At 31.9% G+C, this 25,217-nt stretch overlaps 2 protein-coding genes and 1 non-coding gene across 3 annotated transcripts; 1 reads left to right on the top strand and 2 right to left on the bottom strand.

Moving 5' to 3' along the window:
• The first annotated feature begins 10,660 nt into the window (after positions 1–10,660).
• On the top strand, positions 10,661–12,897 carry LOC145009573 (F-box/kelch-repeat protein At1g57790-like). The gene is made up of 3 exons (XM_078968245.1): positions 10,661–10,835; positions 11,507–12,616; positions 12,689–12,897. The coding sequence occupies exons 1-2, from the start codon at positions 10,804–10,806 to the stop codon at positions 12,606–12,608; spliced, it is 1,134 nt and encodes a 377-aa protein (XP_078824371.1). The 5' UTR covers positions 10,661–10,803; the 3' UTR covers positions 12,609–12,616; positions 12,689–12,897.
• Positions 12,898–12,935: 38 nt separating this feature from the next.
• LOC145009574 (replication protein A 14 kDa subunit B-like) lies at positions 12,936–14,403 on the bottom strand. Its single transcript, XM_078968246.1, has 3 exons — positions 14,291–14,403; positions 13,521–13,788; positions 12,936–13,135 (listed from the first exon to the last, which is right to left on the bottom strand). The coding sequence occupies exons 2-3, from the start codon at positions 13,774–13,776 to the stop codon at positions 13,071–13,073; spliced, it is 321 nt and encodes a 106-aa protein (XP_078824372.1). The 5' UTR covers positions 13,777–13,788; positions 14,291–14,403; the 3' UTR covers positions 12,936–13,070.
• Positions 14,404–18,296: 3,893 nt separating this feature from the next.
• Positions 18,297–18,364, bottom strand: LOC145013680 (small nucleolar RNA snoR60). Its single transcript, XR_013665227.1, has one exon. It is a non-coding gene; the product is annotated as a small nucleolar RNA snoR60 (small nucleolar RNA).
• Positions 18,365–25,217: the final 6,853 nt, after the last annotated feature.

Below are 25,217 nucleotides of genomic sequence, written 5' to 3'. Positions count from 1 at the left end.
GATGATATCCCAAACGTTTTAAGATGAATAAAAATACGTTTCTTCGAAAATGTTTTAATAACGTATTTATCGTGTTTTTCTGGGAACAAATTCCGCAACCTTTTTATAAAATGAAGTACTCTGATTTTCATAAAGCATAAACAAAATCGGTCTTTTCTGGCCGTGATTTTGGGGATGTCACAGATGAGATAGTTGGTGTGTGATAAAAGGATGAGTATGGATTAGCCCAAGAGGTTAGTTTTAGATCCGAGAGTATGGATTAGGTAAAGAGATAAAAACCTGTTATTAGCCCGGGAGTATGGATTAAGACTAAGTTAATTGTCCCTAGTCCGGGAGTATGGATTGGGCACAGTTATTGATCCGGGAGTATGGATCAGATTAGGATTAAGGTATAGTTAATTGTCCCTATTTCGGGAGTATGGATTGGGTACAATTATTGATCCGGGAGTATGGATCAGATCTGGAGGTTAGTTTTAGATCCGTGAGTATGGATCATGTAGTTTTAGATCCGTGAGTATGGATCAGGGGAAAAGGTTAGTTTTAGATTCGTGAGTATGGATAAGGTGAAAAGGTTAGTTTTAGATCCGTGAGTATGGATCGAGTGAAGAGGATAATTCTAGATCCGTGAGTAGGGATCAGGTAAAGAGGAAAATTTTAGATACGAGAGTTTAGATCATGTTGTTGTGAGGATCGATGGGGTGGGATAAGAGTTTCCTTTATATGGTGAAATTGTACAAGTTTGAATGTTCTATATTTATAAATATATGATATAACATTGTGGGAAGAAAACCCTATATGCTCACCAGGCTCCCAAGCCTGACCCACTCAGTTTTCTTTGTATCACAGGTATCGATACGAAGACATAATTCACAGAGAGATTTAAAGGAGATATAAATCATTAGTGTAATTGAATATAAGTTTTGTTTATGCTTATATGTCTGTATCGGAACATGACATCCCGAGGTTTTATTATTAAATGAAAATACATTCTCTTTGAGAAATGTTTTGATAAGTTATTATCATATCTTGTTTTGGGAAAAAAAAATTCAACCGTTTTCTTTAAAAGATTACTCTTATTTTAAAAACAAAGCATAAACAAATTGGTCTTTTCTGGCCATGAAATTGGGGATGTCACATAAACCATACTCAACAACTGCCGATACATATTCACATACTTTATGCACAGACAACACACTTTTTCTTCAGATCCAACTTGTTTCCCAACAATCTCCATAAATTTTTTAAGACCTTCCAAGAATTTTGGGGACGTTCGGTTTTCACGAATCCAACTCTTATCTATTTTCATTAATGTTTCATTATTAAAAATTACATTGTATACATAGTTATTGAAAGTGAAATTGTATTTTGGCTATATGTGAATGTGTATTGCTGACTTTTTTGTTTGAGAAAAAATTGGACGGAATGGATAGAGTATTCAGAAGTATATAAAGAAATATATACCCTGGAAGTAAAAATCAAATTGGAATTGATAGAGTATTCACACTGGTAGGCTTATAAACCCACTTTTTGAATATTTTATCTCATATGTGAATGTCTATTGCATGACTGTTTGTTTGAGAAAAAATCGGCAGCATTTCCCTTAGCTTCCAAGTATATAAAGAAATATATATATATCCGGGAGCAAAGAGAAACGGCAACCAAATTTTTCTTAAACAAACAATCATGCAATATGCATTCACATTCTAAATGAGATAAAGTATTTAAAAAGCAGTCCCAAAATGGAAATAACCCGAAATTAATTTCTAAATCAATTTCAGACGGGTATTTCTAGGCTCTTGATGATTATAAAGAAAAGACTTAGGGGTGTTTGGGAGTGCTTTTGGAACTCTAAAAGTGATTTTAGATAGAAGTGTTTATTTGCTTATAGTGGAGGAAAAATGAGTTTTTTAAAAAGTGTTTAGATAAACTTCTATAGTGAAAAATCAATAAGTCAATAAGTTAAAAAAGTATTTGGCATAAAAAGTGCTTTTTGAAGTTATTTTGGTTAAAAAGCCATAAGTAGTTTCAAAAAGTCTCGTTTTACATGCTTATTAAAATGTGCTTTTTAAAGCTTATGGAAAAGCTATTCTGAAAAGTGTTTTTAAATTTGTCAAACACATTTTTTTTACTTATTAGCGTTTCAATAAGCCAATAAGCACTTTTCAAACGCAATCCCAAACACCCCTTAACTTATTTTCTTAACTCGGAAGGTCCCTACTGTTTGTTTTTGTTACGCGGTTGGTCCCTATCTTACCTAAAAAGACTATTATGCCCTTGATTTTTTTTAATTTATCTAAATAAGACACCCCTAATCCCACCCCCTCACCTTACCTTACCTACCCCATCATTTTTTCCTCTTTAAATAATAGTCTTTTTAGATAAGACAGAGACCAAACGCGTAACAAAAATAAAGAGTAGGGACCAAACGCGTAACAAAAACAAACCATAGGAACCTTCCGAGTTAAAAAAATAAGTTAGGGACCAAGCACGCAAATTACCCCAAACCATAGGGACCATTCGTGTAATTTACTCTTTAAACAATCATGTTACCTAATTAAATACAAAAACTTTAACTTATCACTAAGCATTTATCATGAATTTAAAAACAAACATTTTAACTTAACAATTAAACACTTTATCACTTCATACACAAAAACTAATAAACCTAAACAAGTAACACAAGAATACATAGTTTACATTTTATACATTAATTTTTGAGTAAATTACTGAAATCGTCCATATGGTTTGGTCAAAATTGCACGTTTGGTCTCTAACTTTACTTTTGCACTTGAATCGTCCCAATGGTTTGATTTTGTTGCGTTTTTCGTCCCTTGAATACATAAAGTTAGGGACCAAATGTGCAATTTTGACCAACCATAGGGACGAAAAGCACAACCAAATCAAACCATAGGGACAATCCAAGTGCAAAATAAATTAAGGGTCAAACGTGCAATTTTAATCAAACCATAAGGACGATTCAGTAATTTACTCTAAATTTTTATATCAACCTAAACAAAGAGAACGATCATACATATTTCACAATCATACAAAATTTCGATTTTATATAAACCTAAACAAGTAAATTAACATTGTATAAATATTGTATGTTTTTCATATAATATTTTATATACAATTTCAATTTCATATAACATTAAACAAGTAAATTAACATTTTAAATATACAATTTCAATTTCATATAACCTAAACACATAGCACAATCATCCAAATACCAAATAAGTAACACAATCATACAAGCATCAATTTTATTTTCATATAAACTTATGCATAGAATTTCAATTTCAACAACAAAAAAAAAAACTAGCTTGTTTTGTTCTTTTTGATGTGATGGACGGAATCCGGTGGTCAGATTGGATTTGATGAACGAAAACTGATGGTGGCCGGTGGTCACCGGAAAAACAGAAACTCGTAAAAAAAATGGATAAACAACGTTCAATCCATACCTATTGTGGCTAAGGAAAGAAGTTGGAAGGAGTCTCTGGTGGCCGGAGGTGGTAAAGGAATGACGGTGGTAAAGGAACCACGTTGGTGAACGACTATGACTGCCTATCGCAAAAATACCCCAAATTTAGAGTTAAAATCTTGAACAATCACTAACAAAACAGAAATCAATGCCCAAAAACTTACCTTGTTGCTCGTCGTCGACAGTGATGATCGGTTTTCGTCTTCATAGATCGAGAGAGAAAGAGGATTGCCCATTGTTGTAAATGACGACGCATTGGTATCTTTTGTAAGGGTAAATCAATATGCCAACGATAAGATGTTGGTATAGGATTTACAGAACGACGTCATTTTTTCTTTTTATTGAAATAAAAAATAAATAAATTAAAAAGCTCTCCCGGCGACAAGTCATCGGTATTACGATATAGCTATTTCACTCGGATCGCCACGTGGCATGCCTATGACTAGTCGTCAGTATAACTTTCAAAAAACCATGTCGTTTTGGTTTTCTGTATCGATGAATAAAAATAAATAAAAATATAATTTGTCGTAACCTATCCTAACGACATGTAGTCAGCATAGGTTTTCAAAAGACCGCGAAAAAAGTCATCGTTTCTGTCGTATCTATGGCGACGACATGTCGTCGGAACATGTTTAAGGTCAAACAATTTTGGTCAAAGTAGGCAAAAGTTGTCAAGACGACAAGTCGTCGACATATCCCAACTTTTCACGACGCATTTGTCGTCGAGATAAGTATCGTCGCCATAGATTGTTATTCTTGTAGTGGAAGTAGATGTTCCGATGAAGAGGATAACTTGTGAGATCAAGAGAAACATAAATAAGAAACAATAGATATGTGTGATTTCCTTTTGAACATCACTCTGGATTTCTTTGAAAGCGGTTATATTCAACATCGATCTCGGTTTCTTTGAAGATGAAGAGATACTTGGGTTAGGTTAGAAAGAGAGAGAAGGGCAGGGGACGACGGGAGTGAGTGGGCCCAAGTTTTTTGTTCTTTTATTTTTAATTAAAAATTATTAAAATAAATATTAAAAAATATTTTAAAAAATTTGAAGGGTAAAACCGTTATTTCAAATCCATCATGGACAAAATTCACAAGAAATTTCTTTTTTTGGGACTAAATTCATGGGAAACTTTTTATTTTGTACATTCCATGCAAGTTGAAAATAATTTGGACCACATCTACAGTTTTTTGTAAACCATAAGGACCGATTTTACAGTTTAGTCAAACGAGAATGGATTCAAGTGTTTGTTAGACGTAAAATCATATGCCCTGTTGAATAGGCAAAAATCTAAATCAACTTCATCAAAACGGTCATTGTCAACCTCTATTCGGGTGGTTGTATGAATACTTTGTATTACTTGGTCAAGGCGTCATCCTAATCTATTTATTTGTCTTCTAAGTTTACTTCTCAAAATTCACATCACTAAAGACTTTGTCAAACTATTCAGGCTCAGGTCCAATAGTGAGCAACTCGGATGGTTTTTTTAGGGCTCATGTCTCTAAAAGATTCAAAATTGTTAGAGATATGGTATAATTACAGAGATAAACCAATTTATCTAAAAATGTTAGGATACATATTTTTCTTTATAATAATTATTTTTGGAATGTTTTAATCATATTTATGTTTTTTAATATTAATTTAAATTATATAACGGTTTGTCTATTTCGATTTAAATTTTATTATATTTATGATTTTGGGGACACCTTTTTTCTTTTTGCTCTGGATACACTATATTTTTGGATCGGTCTGTTGGTGATTTGTTATTATCAATATTATTTAAGTGTAAGGTGATTACTTTGGTGACCAAAAGTGATCTTGATAAATATTAAACAAATAAGGAGGGTGTGGAGTACATACTTGTTTAAATTTGATCAAGTTTTCAAAGTAAACTGTCATTTAGGGGCGAACACCCTAAACGAGCGGGGGTTCGGGGGCAGCGCCCCTGGTGGGGTCCAAGGGGTAGAGGGTATGTTGCTATATTAAAAATGCATCAGAAAATCGGATTTCCATATAATTGATCATTGTTTGACCCTTATCCAAATTTCCGTTTTTATGTCAGTTTATATAGTTTTATGACCGTTTGAAAATATCATGTGATAGTTTTCAGACAAATATCATAAAGTCGGTTTTGGTCTCATTTTCTAGTACATACGAAACTATCATCAAAACATTCTAAATTCTTGTCTCTCTAAGTTTTATCTGATTAAAGAATATTGAGAGTATTACCCAAATGCTTTAATCTGAAAGTGTTTTACACAATTCTCAGAATTTCAAGCCTTACTATACCCCAATGTCTAACACGGTCCTCTCCATACTCTTCAAACAATCACCACAAACTTATTCCTCCCCGTTATAAGACCACTCCTATTGGTGGCTAATTGTCTTTAGTTGGTTGGGTTGATAATTAAATAAAAATGAAAAGTGTATCCAAAAAACAATAATATGACCGGTGGTGTTGGTGCAACAAAAATAAGTCGGTTGACTTATTTCGAATACTTTCATTATTGCCATCTTTCTTTATTATCAAACAAGTTTTATAAATCACAAATATGTTGTATTTTTCTGAAAGAACAAAATACATTTAAATTTATAACTTGTTTTTCTCTATAAATAGAGACTAATGTATTTTTTATTATTTTTTAATATTATTTTTTAGGTTAGTCTAAGTTGTTAATGAGAGTAAAAGTTTGGGTTTAGTTATGTTGTATATATAAAAGATAGAGGAATTAACATTTTAATAGATAGTTAGGTTGGTTTTGATTATGTATGAAAGTAGTTTAAGGTTAGACAAAACCGGCAAGCTACAAGAGTGAAACCGGCAGATACATCGCCCAAGACTCACAGAACTAGGGATGCGCATAGGTGGGTACCTGCCTCATTTGGCGAGAACTGGAACCGGAACCGTAACCGCTCCTTAAATATATGGAACCAGTCCCAGAACCGGCGGTTCCGGTTCCGGGAGCGGGTAACCCGGTTACATTAACTTTGTTAACTTTTATCGGTAAAACTACAACTTAGTTCGATCCGAATCGAACCACTATATTCTAAATTGGTCTAAATAACACACATATATTTATATGAAATGTTAATATATATATATATATATATATATATATATATATATATATATATATATATATATATATATATACATATATATATATGGGATACTTCAAATAAAATAGTAAATAGTGTGAGAATGTAAAAATACTATTTTTATGTTATTATACTGCAATGAATTTTGTATCCACAGCTTTATGTCATTATTCAGCAATGAATAAATGAATTGTCACAAGTTAAAACAAAAATTAAAATTTACTACAAAAATGCACACATATAAATTTATAATAGAATAATAAAATTCTAATGAATATATGAATAATTAAACGTTAATATTCATAGTAGAATTATTTCAACAATATACATATACAACATTCATTATAAAATAATAGCGTAAACATAGTGTTTTTATGTTGTCACACTATTTATTGTTTTTATTTGAACTAATATATAAACTAATATATATATATATATATATATATATATATATATATATATATATATATATATATATATATATCGGTTTCGGCGGGTACCCAGCGGATAGCGGTTCCGAAAAAATGAGAATTGAAACCGGAACCGATTAAGGCGGTTCAATAACTTTAGGAACCGAAACCACTTAAAGCAGTTCCAGAACCGGAACCGGCAGTTCCGAGGCGGATCCAGTTCCAAAAGCGAATACTCGGTTCTGATGCTCATCCCTACACAGAACTATGATTTTTGAACTCGATTTGCTTTCGATTTTCAACCGCTGCCTTCGGGTTTCCCTCCGGTGGTTACTTTTTCTATTTTTCAATTATTTTAAATAACACTATAGATATTATTTTAATCTACTTATTTTTTTCACAATAAAAATTCGCTCCCACTATTCAATACCATGAACACTTTATAAGTTCAAAGAAACTCACAACTTGCGACCAAATCTCATTGAAGATATTCCATACATGATAAATATACATACTCAACCTCGACAACTAGCTTTTTTATGCTCTTCGTTTGGATTTGTTTTTTTACTAAAAGAATATCGTTTTAATTACTAGTTTTAACTTTTTTAATTTTTATTAGTTTCAATTTTTTTTAATAGTTTAAGAAAAAAATGTGAGATAGGATGAATGAAAAAGATGATCGTTTCCACTGTTATAGTTAGAGGGATGCAAGAGATGGAAAAGACCCGGTCACTCAACCCTTATTGCATGAAGCACGATCAAATCGAGGACGTTATACGGATATAGTATAAAACAACTAGAATATTTGGTTGATTGCGGATTTGCGTTAGGTTTTATGGGCAAAAATAGTGAGAATAATTAGATAAGATGTTATTTTTCAAAAAAAATGTATATAATTCTCAATATGGTGTAGAAAATAATACACTGACTGAAATGATTGAAATTTTCAATTGACTTCCAAATTCTAAGCATGACTTGGAGTATTGTTTGCAATTAAGTTTTGTCGGGTTATTGGCAAAATGATAAAATTGTTGTATTGGTTGGTTACACAATAGTTGTTTAGTTATTTCAAATTTGTAATTTGTTCTTTGTGGCGTCTTATTACTTATTTATTAAAATCTATTTCGTTAAAGAAACTCAAAATACAACTTATAATTATCTCGTGTTAGTTACAATATGTTTTTCTACTTAATTATATAAATTTTTTTGCAAGTGGACATAGTTTTCTCGTCATGGTAAATTTAATTGGATATCCTCCCTAATAAATAAAGATGTTTCTCTTTGATTTTGTCAAATGACATTTTCTCATATTTTTAGATTTTATTGCTTTCCGCCTGTAATTATCTTATTTGTTTAGAACAAGCAAATGCCACATACTCATAAAGTGTTCCCTTAAATCTTATAATAAATGACATAAATCATAATAATTGCTATAAATAATACCAGCAAGGAAATTGTTTTCTTTCTTATTTAAATCTGTAAATTCAATCTATATTGACAAAATTCATTGGCATTCAGTAAATAATTGTTTAATGTAAAAAAGTTGACATTGATTTTTTTTTTAATAAACGCGTGAACATTTCGGATTTCATACCTAGTGAATTACTATAAGTGATTTTTGTTTGCCGATAAAAATCCAAATGGCTAGACAAAGCTATTTCTATATTTAACTAATATAAATTAGAAGTCGACATTAAAATTATGTTTTGCTCATTTAGTATTTTATTACAATAATATAATGGCCTATTTGACGGTAAATTGCTTCAATCAAGAAATTTTAAATAGAAAACGATAGATCACGATGATTATACATAAAGGCTATACCTCTATCGTTTAGTATAAAAACAATCTAAAATAGAATTGATCTAGATTTGAATCCCGTATGTTTCAAGCTTGAAATGGCCTAATCTTTGAAGAAAAAAATGGCTAAAACTTCATGGGCCCTTTCTTTTTCAAATAACCACCATCATAGTTGTTGAGTGGTTGAGAAACAAAGGATAAACTCCCAAGTCCCAATAAAGAATGTATTGGGTTTGAATATATATTGAAGGTTTCAATTTAGAGGCAACAAGGAGGGATTCAAAACTACTTTAGTCCAATCGTCAAAGGTGAACCCTCTCTTCTTGTTCCTTGAAACCTTGAAGATGTTGTAGTGGGTAAAATTTCTTTTTATGATGATTTGAAATGGTTATAGTAAAAGACTAGTGATGTCGTTGCACATTGCTTTTCACTTATAATCCATACTTAAGGACAAAACTGTAACAAATGAAACATTAATGGTACACACAACCACAACATATATTCTCTACCTATTTCTTTGCCTTATGTATGTATCGAAAAGTATCAACAACCAGCACTCTCATTTCCCAATATATTTATAATACATCCTTTTAACTTTCTTTGTAGGTAGCTGAGAAAAACCAGCTTCCTTTATCCATTATATTTAAAATGTGAAAGTGCTTTGTGAAGATAAACCTATTAAATAATTGTGTGCCAGAAACATGTAAAACAAACCTTTTTTCTAGATCTTGTAAATCGATGAAATATGTTTCAAGGAAAAAAGAAACCCAAAATTTGTTTCATTATTTCATATTCAGTATTAGTAGCTAAATATCTAAATATTTTGCTATACGATAGTTTATGGGACCTGTGGCCTCAATGCACTGAATGGAAATGTTATAGGACCAAAAACATCTCCAACATGTATCCACAAACAAATCTTGTGGCGTATTTAATTCCCTAGATTGTTTGGTGTATCTAACCGTACATGAAAATTTAATGTTTGGTTGTAGAAAATACTTTGAAACAGTTACAAAACCCATGGAACATTTTTCAGCTCCAATCACATGGTCCATTAAACATGTTTACATTAAATAGGAACATTATTATTTAATAATAAGGATGCTATAGAATTATAGAAACGTCGCTATCTCCGACATAACTTGGGAAAATGGTAGAAAATTATTATTTAATAATAAATAATAAATTAGTATTAAATTAATAAAACGCTGTTCATAAAGTCTCTACATTGGATGAGATAGAGTATAATGATACAGATACTTGCTATTTAAACATAAATGATTTTGGGCCCTTAAAATTGTTGGGCCTTGGTTCGAATATGCTATACCGGCCTTGGATTGATCACTCTGATATGCGAGTTTGAAACTGAGACAAATAATCATCTTCTTGGTTAAAGATGTCTGAAATAAGGAGAGGGAAGTGGTAAGTGATTTTGATCCCCAATTATATGAATATAATTTTTTGTTGATGATTTTTCACAATGAAGGCTTTTATTCAAAAATAGTTGGAACTTTGAACTTGTCCTCACTATGATGTGGAAGGAAATATAATATGAGTTTATCTAAATAATTAACATTTTTTTTTATTCTGTAATGACTTTTATCAAGGTGCAAAGAATGATTGCCACATCATGCTTGGATCATTTACAGATTTACCCACAAGCGGATAGACAGCACCCAGGTTGTCGATTCCCACATGTGACGGTAGTTCCAGAGATGACCACCGAATGTATTCCAAACACCCTCATTCCTCAACCAATTAAAACTTGCCACCTCATCCTTTAATCTTTCACCTAACAATCCCATTAGTTACCACTACCACGTACCCTGCGGCCCGTCTCACCAGATAAGTCCTTTGTGTACACGTGTTGTAGTAACAAAGCCTAGGTGCTTTCATAACGTGACAACAACAGTCATTCCCATTCTCATCATCTCTCTTCAACATATCTTTCTCTCTACAAAAACACACAGACACTGGTGGTGGGAGGAGCTTAGCTTAATCTGTTCGCAATTATGGCAGGAAGGAAGAGAAGGAAACACCGATTGTAAGTCCTCTTCCTCTTCAACAATTCCAAGTGAAAGACTGAAATCCAATTCGATTTGAGGATTCCTTACTGTTTTATGTTTGGAGTTTGAATTATCGTTGGGTTTATTGATGAATTTGGGTTTTAGGGTTATACACATGAGATCCGTGTTTAAACTTACAATCCTGCTACAGTTTCTGTTCAATTCAAGTGATTTTGGTACAAATTAACTGTAGTGTGTGTGCGTTTTGCTGGTAATTTACATATTGTCGTAATTCAGCTGGAGTTTATGGAATTTGTTGCGTTTTCTGTAATTGCTTGATTGGATTGTATACGTATGTGACAAATAGTGGTTTTTGTTCATTCATCGACAATTTATAAAGTTTGGCAGGTGTAGGTTTTTAGGTTTTAGGGTTTCTAGTAAAAGCTTATCTTCTCAATGTTCGATCTGAGTTGATTATATTTTATCTTCTTACTAGATTACGTACCTTACGTTACTGTTTAGTGTATGAATCAGGTATTTTTAAATGGCAACAGAGAATTTCTGTGCTTCCGTTCTCCTTCATCATTCAATTCTTTCTATAGTCTATAGATCATAAATGTAGATCCTGGTTTCGTGACTTTCGTCTGCATTTCATAGAATTCAACTCTTTTCGTTTCGCAAAATAATTCTTAAAATTTTCCGTTTGTAGGTTGTCTGAAACATTCAAGGATGATAAAAGAGTATCAACGAAAGAAAAAGACGAGCAAGATCATCACGAATCATGGTCAATCCTTCCGTCTGAACTTCTCGAACTCATAATCTCCCGATTAACTCTAAAAGACAACATCCGCACATCTTCCGTCTGCAAAAAATGGCTTTCAGTCGCTTTATCAGTCAGAAAAGTCAACAAACCGCCATGGCTAATGTACTTCCCAAAACTCGGCCACCTCTTCGAGTTCTACGACCCATCAAAACGCAAAACATACTCTCTCGAATTACCACAACTCCATGGATGCAGAATCTGTTACAACAAAGACGGATGGTTATTACTCTACAAGCCAAGAACACAACGCGTCCTATTCTTTAATCCCTTCACAAGGGAAATGATTAAACTACCAAGATTCGAAATGACATACCAAATCGTCGCCTTTTCAAACTCCCCCAAATCCCAAAACTGTATTCTTTTCACAGTCAAACACGTCAGCCCTACAGTCGTCGCCATTAGCACCTGTTCACCAAATGCAACCGAATGGACTACTGTAAACTACCATAATCGGTTGCCATTCGTTAGCAGTATTTGGAACAAACTTGTTTTCTGTAACGGGTTGTTTTACTGTTTGAGTTTAACCGGATGGCTTGGAGTTTATGACCCGATAGAGCACACATGGAGCATCCGGATTGTCCCCCCACCTCGTTGCCCTGATAACTTCTTTGTGAAAAATTGGTGGAAAGGGAAGTTTATGGCGGAAAATAAAGGTGATATTTTTGTTATTTACACATGTTATAGTGAAAACCCGATTATATATAAGTTAGATCAAGAAAATAAAGAGTGGGTAGAAATGAAAACGCTTGAAGGTGTGACATTGTTCGCTAGTTTTTTGTCGTCACATGCAAGAACGGATCTTTTGGGTATGATGAGGAATTGTGTTTATTTCTCTAAAGTTCGGTTTTATGGGAAACGGTGTATATCTTATTCTCTTGATCATAGACGATATTACCCTCGGAAACAGTGTCATGATTGGGGCGAACAGGATCCATTTGAAAGTATTTGGGTCGACCCGCCTGATGACGTATCAGTATTGGAAAGCTAGTGGAGAAGGTAATTTCTTGACTTTACTTATTTCTGATTGGTTTCATTGTTATGACTAAATTCGTTTTTTGTTATTTGCAGTTGTGATTTAAGATTAATAAGTCGGAAAAAATGTGTTGTGGATGTAACATGAGAATGGATGTATATTAGGAGATGCTGTTAGAACCCAAGTAGTAGGATTTAGAAAGTTACATAATTTATGTAGTTTATTATGTAAAAGTAATGAGATAACTTTATCTTTTTCTTGTGATAATGGTTGTTTAATCATTAATGTACCTGAGTTTTGACTAGATACATGATGCATTTATATGTTTAATGTACCACAAAGTGCATAATATCTTTCAACTTTGCAATAAAGCCACAAGACAACCATTACCAAATGTCACCAAAGTTTAAGATATAAAAATAACTAGCCAAGTTCATTTAAATTCATCAAAGTAGACAAGACTCCATTTTGTCCTCTTCAGATAAACAAGTGCCTAAACTCTCCATTAGCAAGTTGGCAAAGTTGGTTGAAGTTATTTGTATCTGCAAAATATCAATCAATATGATAAACAAAAAAATCAATTAAAGAGAATGAAATCATAATTGGTATTTCAAACTTGTGGTGGGTGTCTTTTTGATGCACTATGGTTCCCCACATCAATGGTGATTCTTTTAACCAAAAGTAGGAATCTTTAAACATTTTAAAATTTTCCACAGATAAAAAAAAAAGTAAAAGTAGAACTTAAATGACACTTGTTTTATAGCATTTGTAGCTATTATCACCTTTACATGAATTATGTAATGGCTTTTAACCCATATTATAACATAACTAGCAAGCACCAGTTAAATTAGAAATTAAACACATATTTACTAATTCATTAGGATTTGAAGATAAAATGGACAATTCGTATTGGGGGAAAAGCCATACCAAAAGTATCACCAAAGTTAGTCACTATCTCTGCACGAATAGATTGTGCACTATCAGCAACACCAATTACTTCAACAAAAGTATTAAGAACAGATGGAGGGTGACCCTTTACAGAAATTTGCTTTTCATCTGTCGATCTCCCAATGAGTCCACCACCATCAGGTCTTACTACCTGAATCACTGTCCGTACTCTTCGGCCCACATAGCTGCGAAGCAGATCACCATTGACAAGGACAGCTGGGTTCGATGTATCCATCTCCTACAAACACTTTAAACAGCAAAAGGTTTTCAAGATCCGATTCAACCACTCAACTTAGAAACCAAATAACTTTCAAGCAGCTAGACGACTAGGTATATAGAGTATAGACCTCAAAGAGAACAGCAGAAACCCCAGATGCATTTTATCGAACATGTGGTGTTCATGCAAATTAAGTTGAGTCATGGTGTAGCATATTTTTCAGGATTATTAAACGACAGAATCACGATTAGTAAAACAGCGGTCCATATCCCGAACCCTACTAAAATGTGAAGTACATAGAGAGAGAAAAGAAAGGGGGTTTCTAAAGTGTTTTCTTGTGAATCACCCGATGAAGCGGCCTATACGCCAAACCCGGTATGTTTCCATTACCAGTATCGACATATAGCAAATTTTGTAGAAAACTAGACATATACTGTTAGCTGATGAAAGCACATAACAAGGATACAATCAAAGAGTTTTACAACACAAGCACACAATCGGACAAAGAAAAATAGAAGACTTCATCACCAACCTGTTGCCGTGAGCTGAGTCTATCAAAGACGATTTTCGGGGAGACGATCGGTGATGCAGAGGCGCAGATTGAACATTCTTTAATTTGGACTGATATTTTTGGAGCCCTAATGCCATAAGAGGCGGTAAAAGTTCCCGCCAACCCGTAACTGGTGTGGGTCGGCTTTCCGAATAAACAGGATCCGATTTGTGTTTTGATAAGATTACAAATTGGGCCTAGCCAAATATAGGTTACGACTTATGGGTAAAGATGCACACCCAGAGTTCATCACCAATGGATATATTTTTAAAGTTATTTGGTTCGGATTATTTGGTTAATTCGATTTGGTTTTTGGTTTGGTATTGATTAAATTTTTATGATTTTGGTTAAACCGAAAAAAACTATTTAACTGTTATATATTTTTATAGTTTATATATAAATTAACATTTTATATTTAAATTGATAGATTATTACTAAAAAATATTTTCATAACTCATTATTTAGTTATTAACTATTATAAATTTATAATTGTTTACATATTGTATTAAAGAGCAACAACTAAATAACCAAATGTCAATTAATCTTCGATCATTTATTTCATCTTCATATATGTCTAAAGTTATATTAAATAATCTATAACTTATGTGGCTAGATCGATTCTTTAAGACAACATATCATAAAAGACTAAATATAATATGTTGTGTATTAGTGTTTTTTAATCATGTGGTAAAACTTCATTAAAAAAAAATCTTTTAATTTAATATTTGTTTTTACATGCAAAATTTTACTTTGTTTAGCCGGTAAACCAAACTGAATAAACCGTAACCGAATTAACCAAAACTGATTAAACTGAATCTTATTTGGTTTGGTTATTATTAGTTTTAAGATGTAAAAAAACCAATAAAACCGAACCGTATAAACCGAAAACCAAAAAAACCGACCGAATAACACCCCTACATGGGCTTATTTAGCACTTTTTTTAAAAAGGTGCCATGTTTCTTTTATTTCTTTCAACAAAAGAAAAAGGCCAATATTCATAAAACACAAAAATCCTACTTATTGTTATATATATATATATATATATATATATATATATATATATATATATATATATATATATATATATATATATATATATATATATATTGATTTTTTTTTTGTTAGTTTATGCTATAAATGTTTAGCAATATTTTTTTACAATTTGATCAACAATTCGTGATACATCTTTTGGCACCAAAATATACAATAACTTAGAAAACAATTAATATTTCCCTGCAATAATACCATTCAATACCTCCTCTATATTTATGCAAAATAAATTCTTTCGTTGAAAAAGGAACACAACCCCAAAATAAAATTGATACATGGAAGTCCAAGCCTGGAGGGGATTTTGTTTTGATAATAAGTCATAAAAGGAACACACACTAAACTTTCACCGTTCCTAGTTCCGGACTTTAAGTAAAGAAAAGAAAAGAAATGGAATGAAAATATGGAGAGAAAAGAAAGCCATGGGAACAAAATAAATAACTTTTTTGGTTCCTAAGTTCCAAGGAAATGGAAGGAAACTTTAAAAAAAATATGTTTCCGAGTTGAAAGAAAAAGAAAAGAAAAAGGGAAAACGACAACATTGCAATTTTACCCTTATTTTTTAAGCAATCATATTAAATACATAATTATATATATATATATATATATATATATATATATATATATATATATATATATATATATATATATATATATATAAATTAACCCATGTAATACATGGGTATATATATATATATATATATATATATATATATATATATATATATAAATTAACTCATGTAATACATGGGTCACACAAGTAGTTATACGACTAACAAAAATTAAATAAATAACAAAAACTAATGACTATATTTATGGTTTTGTTAGACAAATTACGTAACTTTTCATCACAACCTTAGAATTGGGGGTGTAAACGAACCGAGTCGAGCTGAATACTACCAAGCTCGAAGCTCGATTCGACTAAAATACTTGAGCTCAAAACTCGGTTCGAACTCGAGTCGAGCCTTGATTTTAAGCTCGAGCGCTGGATCGTGAAATACTCAACAGTCTCGAGCTCGGTTTGGCTCGGCTCGACTAATATTAAAAAAAAATCAAAATCATTAAATTGAGTAATAAATATTAAACATTCCACATGCAAATGTCCAAACTAAAAAAAAAAAAAAAAAAAAAAAAAAAAAAAAAAAAACTATTAATCACCTAATATCAATATAACATCAACCATATATGTTATAAATGAATAATTATAAATAAATGATGTATATGTTATAAATGAACAATTATAAATAAATAGCATATATGTAAATTGCACTAAGCTCGCGAACTTTATGGTTGAGTATTTTAGTACTCGAGCTCAGCTCGATAAGGTACTCGAGTAGCTCGAGCTCGACTCAATTAAGGTCGAGTCGATTTCGAGTAGTTTTCGAGTCGGACTCGAGTTTTTCGCGAGTTGGCTTGTCTCACTTACACCCCTATGTCATCGTCCATCTTAGCGCACACTAAATCCATCAGCCACCACCTTACGTTTCCTTTTGATATAATTTTATTTTATTATATATATATATATATATGTGTGTGTGTGTGTGTGTGTGTGTAATTATTAGGTTCTTGATACTTTTAGGATACTATGACATAGTAACAACTAATTACAATTCTTATTCTAAAATTTAGCCAACATAACATCTAGAAATTAAGTTATTTTAGAAAATAGCGGAGTTGACAGCGACAACCACCATGGTTGGTCGTCATGGTGGTTCTTCACGGGGTTCTTCTGGCCAAACGAGCTTTGACAGTCGAACAAAAACCACAACACACCCACATGCCTGCGACACACGACTGAAGCACACACACAGCCTCCCTCCGGGTGGTAGATGTTGACTGGATCAGAAAGAGGATTGCACAGGCGGCGTCAAACGAGCTGGGACGTGGCATCGGCGAACCACGATGATACGGAAGAAGAAGGGTGCAACATCCCATTTATTAAGTAAATAAATAAATTAATTAATGAACGAATAGTAGCCCTAAAATAAATAATTATATATCAAAGGACGATCTCGAAGGGCTATTGTCATAATTTTAGAAGTCAGAGGTTAAAAGTGTGAGTTCCGGACTCAGTTTGTAAATATTTATGAGGACATCGGCTATGTGGTAATTATTTGGATTTAATCTGAAAGGAAAAGAGGTGGAAGGACTGAATATGTCATAATTAAGATATTGGGGGCTAAAGAGGTAACATATGGAGCTAAATTGTAAAGATTTTTGAAGATGGGGTTGTTTGGTAATTTATGGGACTTAATTTGTAAGGGATTTCCATGGATACTTCTTAAAGAAATGTGAACATGTTTTAAACCAATAGAATACTTCTTAAAGAAATGTGAACATGTTTTAAACACAATACATATTAAGCAGTGGGTTTGGTTTCTTTGGAACCCGATAGAGGCTCCAACACCACAAGCAAGGTCTCTTTTAAAGGTTTCAAGGGTGACTTGCTCCATTGGTTTAAATTGCTCTGCTTGTAGCTTCTTCACTTCAGAAGCAAATAAATCATCAACTAGAACTATATAATCTATGAAGTCTTCCTATTGGATTTTTAATATATATTAGAAATACACTTTATGAAAGTTTGAATAAACCAAATAAAGATTCAACATATGAATGAGTACAAGGATCAAGAACTAACCTTGATTGAATAACAAAATAATCTCCTTATTTCAAGAAATAGGATGCATTGAGTTCTAAAATTCTAGCATGAAAAGGGAATATAAAACAATCAAGTAAAGTTGTAGCTAACAAAAGCAAACAAAGACATTCGATATATATATATATATATATATATATATATATATATATATATATATATATATATATATATATATATATATATATATATATATATAATTCTAACAAATTAAATATACCCTTGTAACCATTTTAGAAAACAACTTAAATAATCGAATATTAAATTGAATCAAATGTCAGATGTTGCATCAGAAACTCGATTTTTGCATCATAATGACCTGAAGGGTAATCCGAGTAGCTCATCCTTTGTCATAAAAACCAGACGGAAGAATGAGACCAGAAAAGCCAAATATATTAGGAATACTTGTGATGATAATAAACAATGATGTCTAAAACAATGTAAATGATTAAAAAAAACTTAGGCTACAATAAATTTTAAGCAGATATGTTGTGAAAGAAAATGAGATGAAGGAAAAAGAGACCTGACCAGGTTGTGCAACATAAAAAAAATAACATTAACCATGTTAACAAGCATCGATATTTGGCTGGATGTTTAGCATCTTCAATAATAGGAATAACATTGTCCTCTTTTAGCCATATTCACATAGTCTCTACTACTTCTATGTGAAAATTCTTATTTAACTCTTGCTCTAAGAGTCTGTAAAAAATTAAGGTTAAATACACGATATTGTAAAGCCTGAAACCTAATTTGATGATGCCTGATTAATTCAAGATTCATGTATGAACGAATGAAATAAATCTAAAATAAACCTAATTTTTCTCAAAAAAAAAAAAAAAAAAAAAAAGAAAAAAAAAAAGAAAAGAGGAGGCCACTACATAGAGGATGGTACTCTATGAATATATGATACTTATCATAAATATGATAAATTCTATTACAATGAAAGAAAAAAGTTTACAACTTCCAAAAGTAACATTGACAAAAGTTTCCTTTAAAACCATGAGAAAATGGTTGATCGTGAAATTCCATAACACACATTCAACTCAAATACTAAAAATCATATTATCTACACATGTATTTCCTTAAACGCCTTGAAATCGTTAAAACTCAACTATGAAAACCCACGAAACTTTATAAACTAAAAATGAAAACCCAACTCAAAAAACCCATAAATCATTTGATGTATTCGGAAGAACAAAAATGTTGTCATGGTTGATCGTTAGGTTTACCGAGAACAACAACATCATCATCAACATGAAGCAATTGAATCATCTTCCCGAAAAGCTTTAATCGTTGAATCTATAACTTCTGACATTATGATTTAGTTATCGAGATTTACACAACTTAAAACCCTAGCCAATTGATTTCAAATATAGAGAAGATTACATATTGACAAAACTTCAAAAATGATCCTTGTGGTTTTTGAAAATATCAAGTTTAGTCCTTAAGTTCAAAAAACCTCATAGGTGGTCCCTGTGGTTTCAAAACTTTTAACTAATTGTCCTTTTCGCTAACACCGTTAGCATTTAACCGTTAAGTGAAGGGCATTTCAGTCATTTCACAACCGTAAGGACCATTTATGAAGTTTGCCATATTTAAAAAAAAAAAAAAAGGAAAAAAATATAATTATTTAATATTAAAGGGCCCTACATCTCTCTCTCTCTCCCTCTCTCTCTCTCTCTCTTTCTCGTTTTTGGAGAACATATGCATATTCGTCTTCTTTGGGACCCACTAAAAATATCACTAAAAACATCACATATTCATCTCTCTCTCTCTCTCTACACCATTGTTTTTGGAGAACATATGCATCTTCGTCTTCTTTGGAATCCACTAAAAACAGCACACATACAAACACTAAATCATCTTAACCTTCATCCATATCATCTGCATCTTTCAGCCAGATCACTTGAAACCCAAACAAAGATACGCTAAATTGACATCTCGTGTTGGGTTTTTTTTCCCATATATTCAAAACAACTTATTGGCTGATGAGTTTTCCGATTTGAAGTCCTACGAGAAGAACCCAATAAGGAATTAGGTTGTATCATCTCATCCGAAGAGATCTGTAGTGGAGATCAGACACCAAACCTTTCTCTCTTCTTTTCCTGCGAGTTGTTGGCCAGAAAAAATGGCTGTCGGAGTTGGACCAGGAACCATCTTCTAGATTGGGATTCAGGGGAGAAAAAAATGAGTTGCAGAAAATGGAAATCAGTTATCAGTTTCTGTCTGTTTCTTCATGTTTCTTTTTTCTTTTCTTAAACTGCTAAAATATATCAGCTTCCTTGGAATGAAGATGGATTTACTAGAGAAAATCCATCGAATTTGGAGCATCACCGTAATGAATATGGATTCACCTGAATCAGCTTCACTGGACGAGTTCTCAGATTCTTCACTCATGTACAAACCAAAAACCTGATACAACGAGTTTTGATTCCCAGATTTAAACAAATCGATTTCGATTGTATGTTCAATTGTTCATAGATGAACACGATGGACACAAATAGACCTGCAAATTAAATTTTATTTATTTATTTTAAAAAAAGTAATAAAAAACCTCATAAATGGTCCCTGGGTAGTGAAATGACAAAAATACCCCTTACTTAACGGCCAAAAGCTAACGGAGTTCGCGAAAATGACCATTTGTTAAAAGTTTTGAAACCACAGGGACCAACTTAGAGGTTTTTTAAACTTAGAGACTAAACTTGATATTTTCGAAAACCACAGGGACCATTTTTGAGGTTTTGTCTTACATATTTCTTGCATGTTACATCATTCTCAAATGGAATTTGGAATTGAAACAAAAAAAAAAATCCCTAATTATTTGGGATACATATCAACCAGTTACTTTCGATTTGAAATGGAATCAACTAAATCCCTGATTATATGAATGTGATTTAATGTCATGAGATTGTAACAGATCAGAGTGGTCAAATTGTAATTATACTTTGTAACCGGGAGATGCCTAGCAAATGCCACACGGCATAAAGGTACTCTTTTATTATAGCAAGGGATTCAAAAAATACAACAACAATAAAATCAAAATCTATCATAATATAATCCTCCGTATAATTGAATGTGCTAAAAATTGATCCTTATGAAATCCCCAAAATATATAATGGTAAGTCGCTTTTCACAAATCCTTATTCAAAGTCCGCAATAAAAATAGGATACAATATATCAAAATATATATATATATATATATATATATATATATATATATATATATATATATATATATATATATATATATATGCCACTTTTCATTGCAATGCTACTGCTTAAAACAAAATATTGGTGGGCATATAAAATTGTCCTTTAATGTCACAACTCTTAAAACAACTAAACTTGTAATTAGTTACTTTAAAAAAATAAAAATATTTTTGGCTCGGTGATGCATCGGATGCTTTTTCGGTTTTTTCGACTTGTTCTATTATTGATTGTAGTATACGTGATGTAAGTGGTACGGAGACCAGGTGGAATGATTGGGTTCCTATCAAATTTAACATTTTCATTTTGAGGATCAGAATTGGTAGCATCCTGACTAGGGAGAGATTGTCTATTCGAGGGTTGGAGTTGCATTCGATAATATAATCCTCCGTATAATTGAATGTGCTAAAAAATGATCCTTATGAAATCCCCAAAATATATAATCGTAAGCCGCTTTTCACAAATCCTTATTCAAAGTCAACAATAAAAATAGGATAATATATATATATATATATATATATATATATATATATATATATATATATATATATATATATATATATATATATATATATATATATATATATATATATGCGCCACTTTTCATTGCAGTGCTACACTGCTACTTAAACAAAATATTGGTGGGCATATAAAATTGTCCTTTAATGTCACAACTCTTAAAACAACTAAACTTGTAATTAGTTACTTTAAAAAAAATAAAAATATTTTTGGCTCGGTGGTGCATCGGATGCTTTTTCGGTTTCTTCGACTTGTTCTATTATTGATTGTAGTATACGTGATGTAAGTGGTACAGAGACCAGGTGGAATGATTGGGTTCCTATCAAATTTAACATTTTCATTTGGAGGATCATAATTGGTAGCATCCTGACTAGGGAGAGATTGTCTATTCGAGGGTTGGAGTTGCATTCGATTATGTGTCTGATTTGTCTTAATGATGTGGAGACTATTGATCATCTTTTTGTAGGGTGTAGGGAACTCACTAATATATGGAGTAGGATTGCTATTTGGTGGGCCTCCTGATCGGTCTTCTATTACGGATCTCATCTCTTGGTCTGATTATGTTCAGTTGTGTGGTAATCAACGAAAAGCTTTTGAAGCAGTGGTGTTTTCGGCCTTTTAGTGCTAGTGGAATTTCATAAATTCCTTTATTTTTGGAACGTCTTCTATTAGGAAATCTTTTATTTTTGATGAGGTTGTTGAGCGGGGTTTTTTCTTTTGAATTCCAATATGTGTAGTAAAGCTAAGCTTAAATGGATTGATTGGCTTCACAATCATGCTTTAACTTCTATTTTGTTGTAACGTGTTTTCCCTAGCCCTTTGCTAGCTTTAATAAAATCTTCCACCATTCTAAAAAAAATGAAAAATACATTTTATTCATAAAAATGCCCAAAAAAATCTTCAAATCTTTAATAACACCGTACACATAATCTACTAGCATTGTGTTACAATTTAAAATGGAGCAAATATAGTTTATTATTATAAATTTTCATGAAACCAAAATTTGATAATACAATGAAACTATTATCATACAAGCTAACAATGTGACTATGTTAAAATAACCAATTTGATAAAGCATATCCACTCAAAACTTGCATAAAATTCGATATATACACATATGTTGGAGAAATAGTGTCTCTGTCTCCATTGCATGCATTGTGGGAAAAAAATATCCTTATCTTTATTAATAAAGTTATCTTTGTCTTTAAAAAATCAACAAGAATTTCTAAAATCATACTTTAAATTTATTTAACTTATTCATTTCGATCAAATTAAATATTAAACAAAATTGTTGTAGGTAATCGTATCAAAGCTGAAAAAGCAACAAAAGCATAAAATATCTGTGTTACCTATAATGAAGTTGGGTAATGACCAATAGACTAACGAACATGAAAGGAGAGATTATGTTGTTATGTGATATATAGGTAAAAAAGCATGAAAAGTCTATTCAAAGTCAGAAAATGGGCAAAACACATCCTTACTCTTGCAATTTACGGTCACTAAACACGAGATCATGTGTTAATAATGCTATAATCACACAAGTCACATGAAAATAAAAATAAAAAATAAACATGGACTTTGAGAAATCATAGCCTAAAGGAAAAACGGAAAATTCATGCATATTTTGTGCATAGGCAACAACAGAAGAAACGCATGTAATATACATGTATGTTTAATTTGAAAACTAGACCTTAAACCAAAAAATAATTTCTAAAAATAGATTCGAGTAAGCTCTGATACAAATTGTTGGTTATTTTAATATAACCAAAACATAAACACGGAAGCATAAACATTAGTTATTTATCGAGGATCTGGTTACAAGAAAATGTAAACAACACGAACGATTACATAATTGCTTTATTGGGATTTTCGGATCTGATAGCTAGGGTTGGTTTTCTAGTTGATCTAAAAAACTCTCTTTAAAATCCCTACTAGAGACACCCACAAATTTTAACGTGTATTTTGTATTTCTTAGTATGCTCCTCATCACATAAATATATAAATGGATATATACCCTAGTATGAGATTCTGGACGAAATATATAGGATTTTGAGTCAAATTGGGAAGTTAAGCCACAAAGGTAAATAAATATTCTATAAAATCGGTCCATCAATAAATTTATATTCTTACCATAATAACTATTTATTTAAATGATAACAATATATGTACATTAATGAAATGGTCCCAAAATTATCTAACATAAACTCCATTAAACCCTCATATCCGCAACTCCCTCTTACAACACATTTAATACAATTGACGACTACACTAGAAAAATCATGGAGTGCTGGGAGGTCAATCTAAACCCTCCATGTCGGAAACCAACCTGTAACCCATTTTAGGATCTAGACATCATCAACAAAAAAAATGGTAGAAAACTGATTTTTGAGACACGAAGCACAAAAATAAGACTATGAGATGGAGCATACAAATTGGTGGGGGGGGGGGGGGGGGAAGATAACCATGTGTATGACCGTACGATTCGTTTTCTCTCTAACCCCCATGATCTCTATATTTTGTGATCAAACTCACTCAGGTGCTCCTCTACTTGCTGGAACCGCCGACTTATCATCTTTTCAATATTTGCCAAAGTAACCTATTCCCTTTGAGGAAATGATACACAAAATGAAACCACAATTTCCATTTTTATTATTCGCCTTCATTTGTAAAAGAGATTGAAACTTCATATGTTGTATTTTGGTGACGAAGGATGTGGTTTTATGTATGTGTGTGTGTTTGTTTATTTTGAGTTGTAGTTATGTATAGTTTTTTTATGGGGAAGAACATGGTTTGGGAAAATGGTGAATATAGTCCTTTTTTAGAACCCTAAATTCCAAGCACTAGCTACAAATCTCACTATGAAACTCATACTCCTTCCCTTTGATTGATTGAAGGTTTCTTGCAATTTGGAAAAGAGATAAAGAAGTCTAGGAATGGACACATAAAACCTGCCATATATCATTGAGAAGGGGGGGGGGGGGGGGGGGGGAGTATGAGTGGGGGTTTAATTAGGCCCGTTTTTTATTTTTCTAACTAGAAAGGTTACCCCCGCTACGCGGGACTAAAAGTTTTCAATGTTGTTTCCGAATCAATAAATATGACAAACGTAGAAAGTGCAAGAATGAAAAGCGCGGGCTTTGCCCCGAAACGTTTTTTTTTTCATGTTTTTATGAAAAAAATGTAAAAGTTTTGGCTGCAATGATCAGAAGTGTAAAAATGGCTAAAGAATTAAGGAGTATGAATTAGCAAATTTTTAGAAATTGGATCAAAGTTGTCAAACCGTTAAAGTTTTGTGGTCAAACTTTAAATATTAAATAGTTCCTAAATGTGTAAAAATATTGATTGTAAGGACCAAAAGTGTCAAAATAAGTAAAAAATAAGGAGTAAAGTGCAGTGACCAATTCTACCAAAAAAAATGGTAAGTTTACTATTCTTTTTGTTGAGAACTTTAATATATATATATATATATATATATATATA

This window comes from Lactuca saligna, chromosome 8, assembly GCF_052625555.1.
Source record: "Lactuca saligna cultivar CGN05327 chromosome 8, ASM5262555v1, whole genome shotgun sequence".
Lineage (NCBI taxonomy): Eukaryota > Viridiplantae > Streptophyta > Magnoliopsida > Asterales > Asteraceae > Lactuca > Lactuca saligna.
The sequence above is the reverse complement of the archived record's forward strand: the minus strand, read 5'-3'. Positions and strand labels throughout refer to the sequence as shown.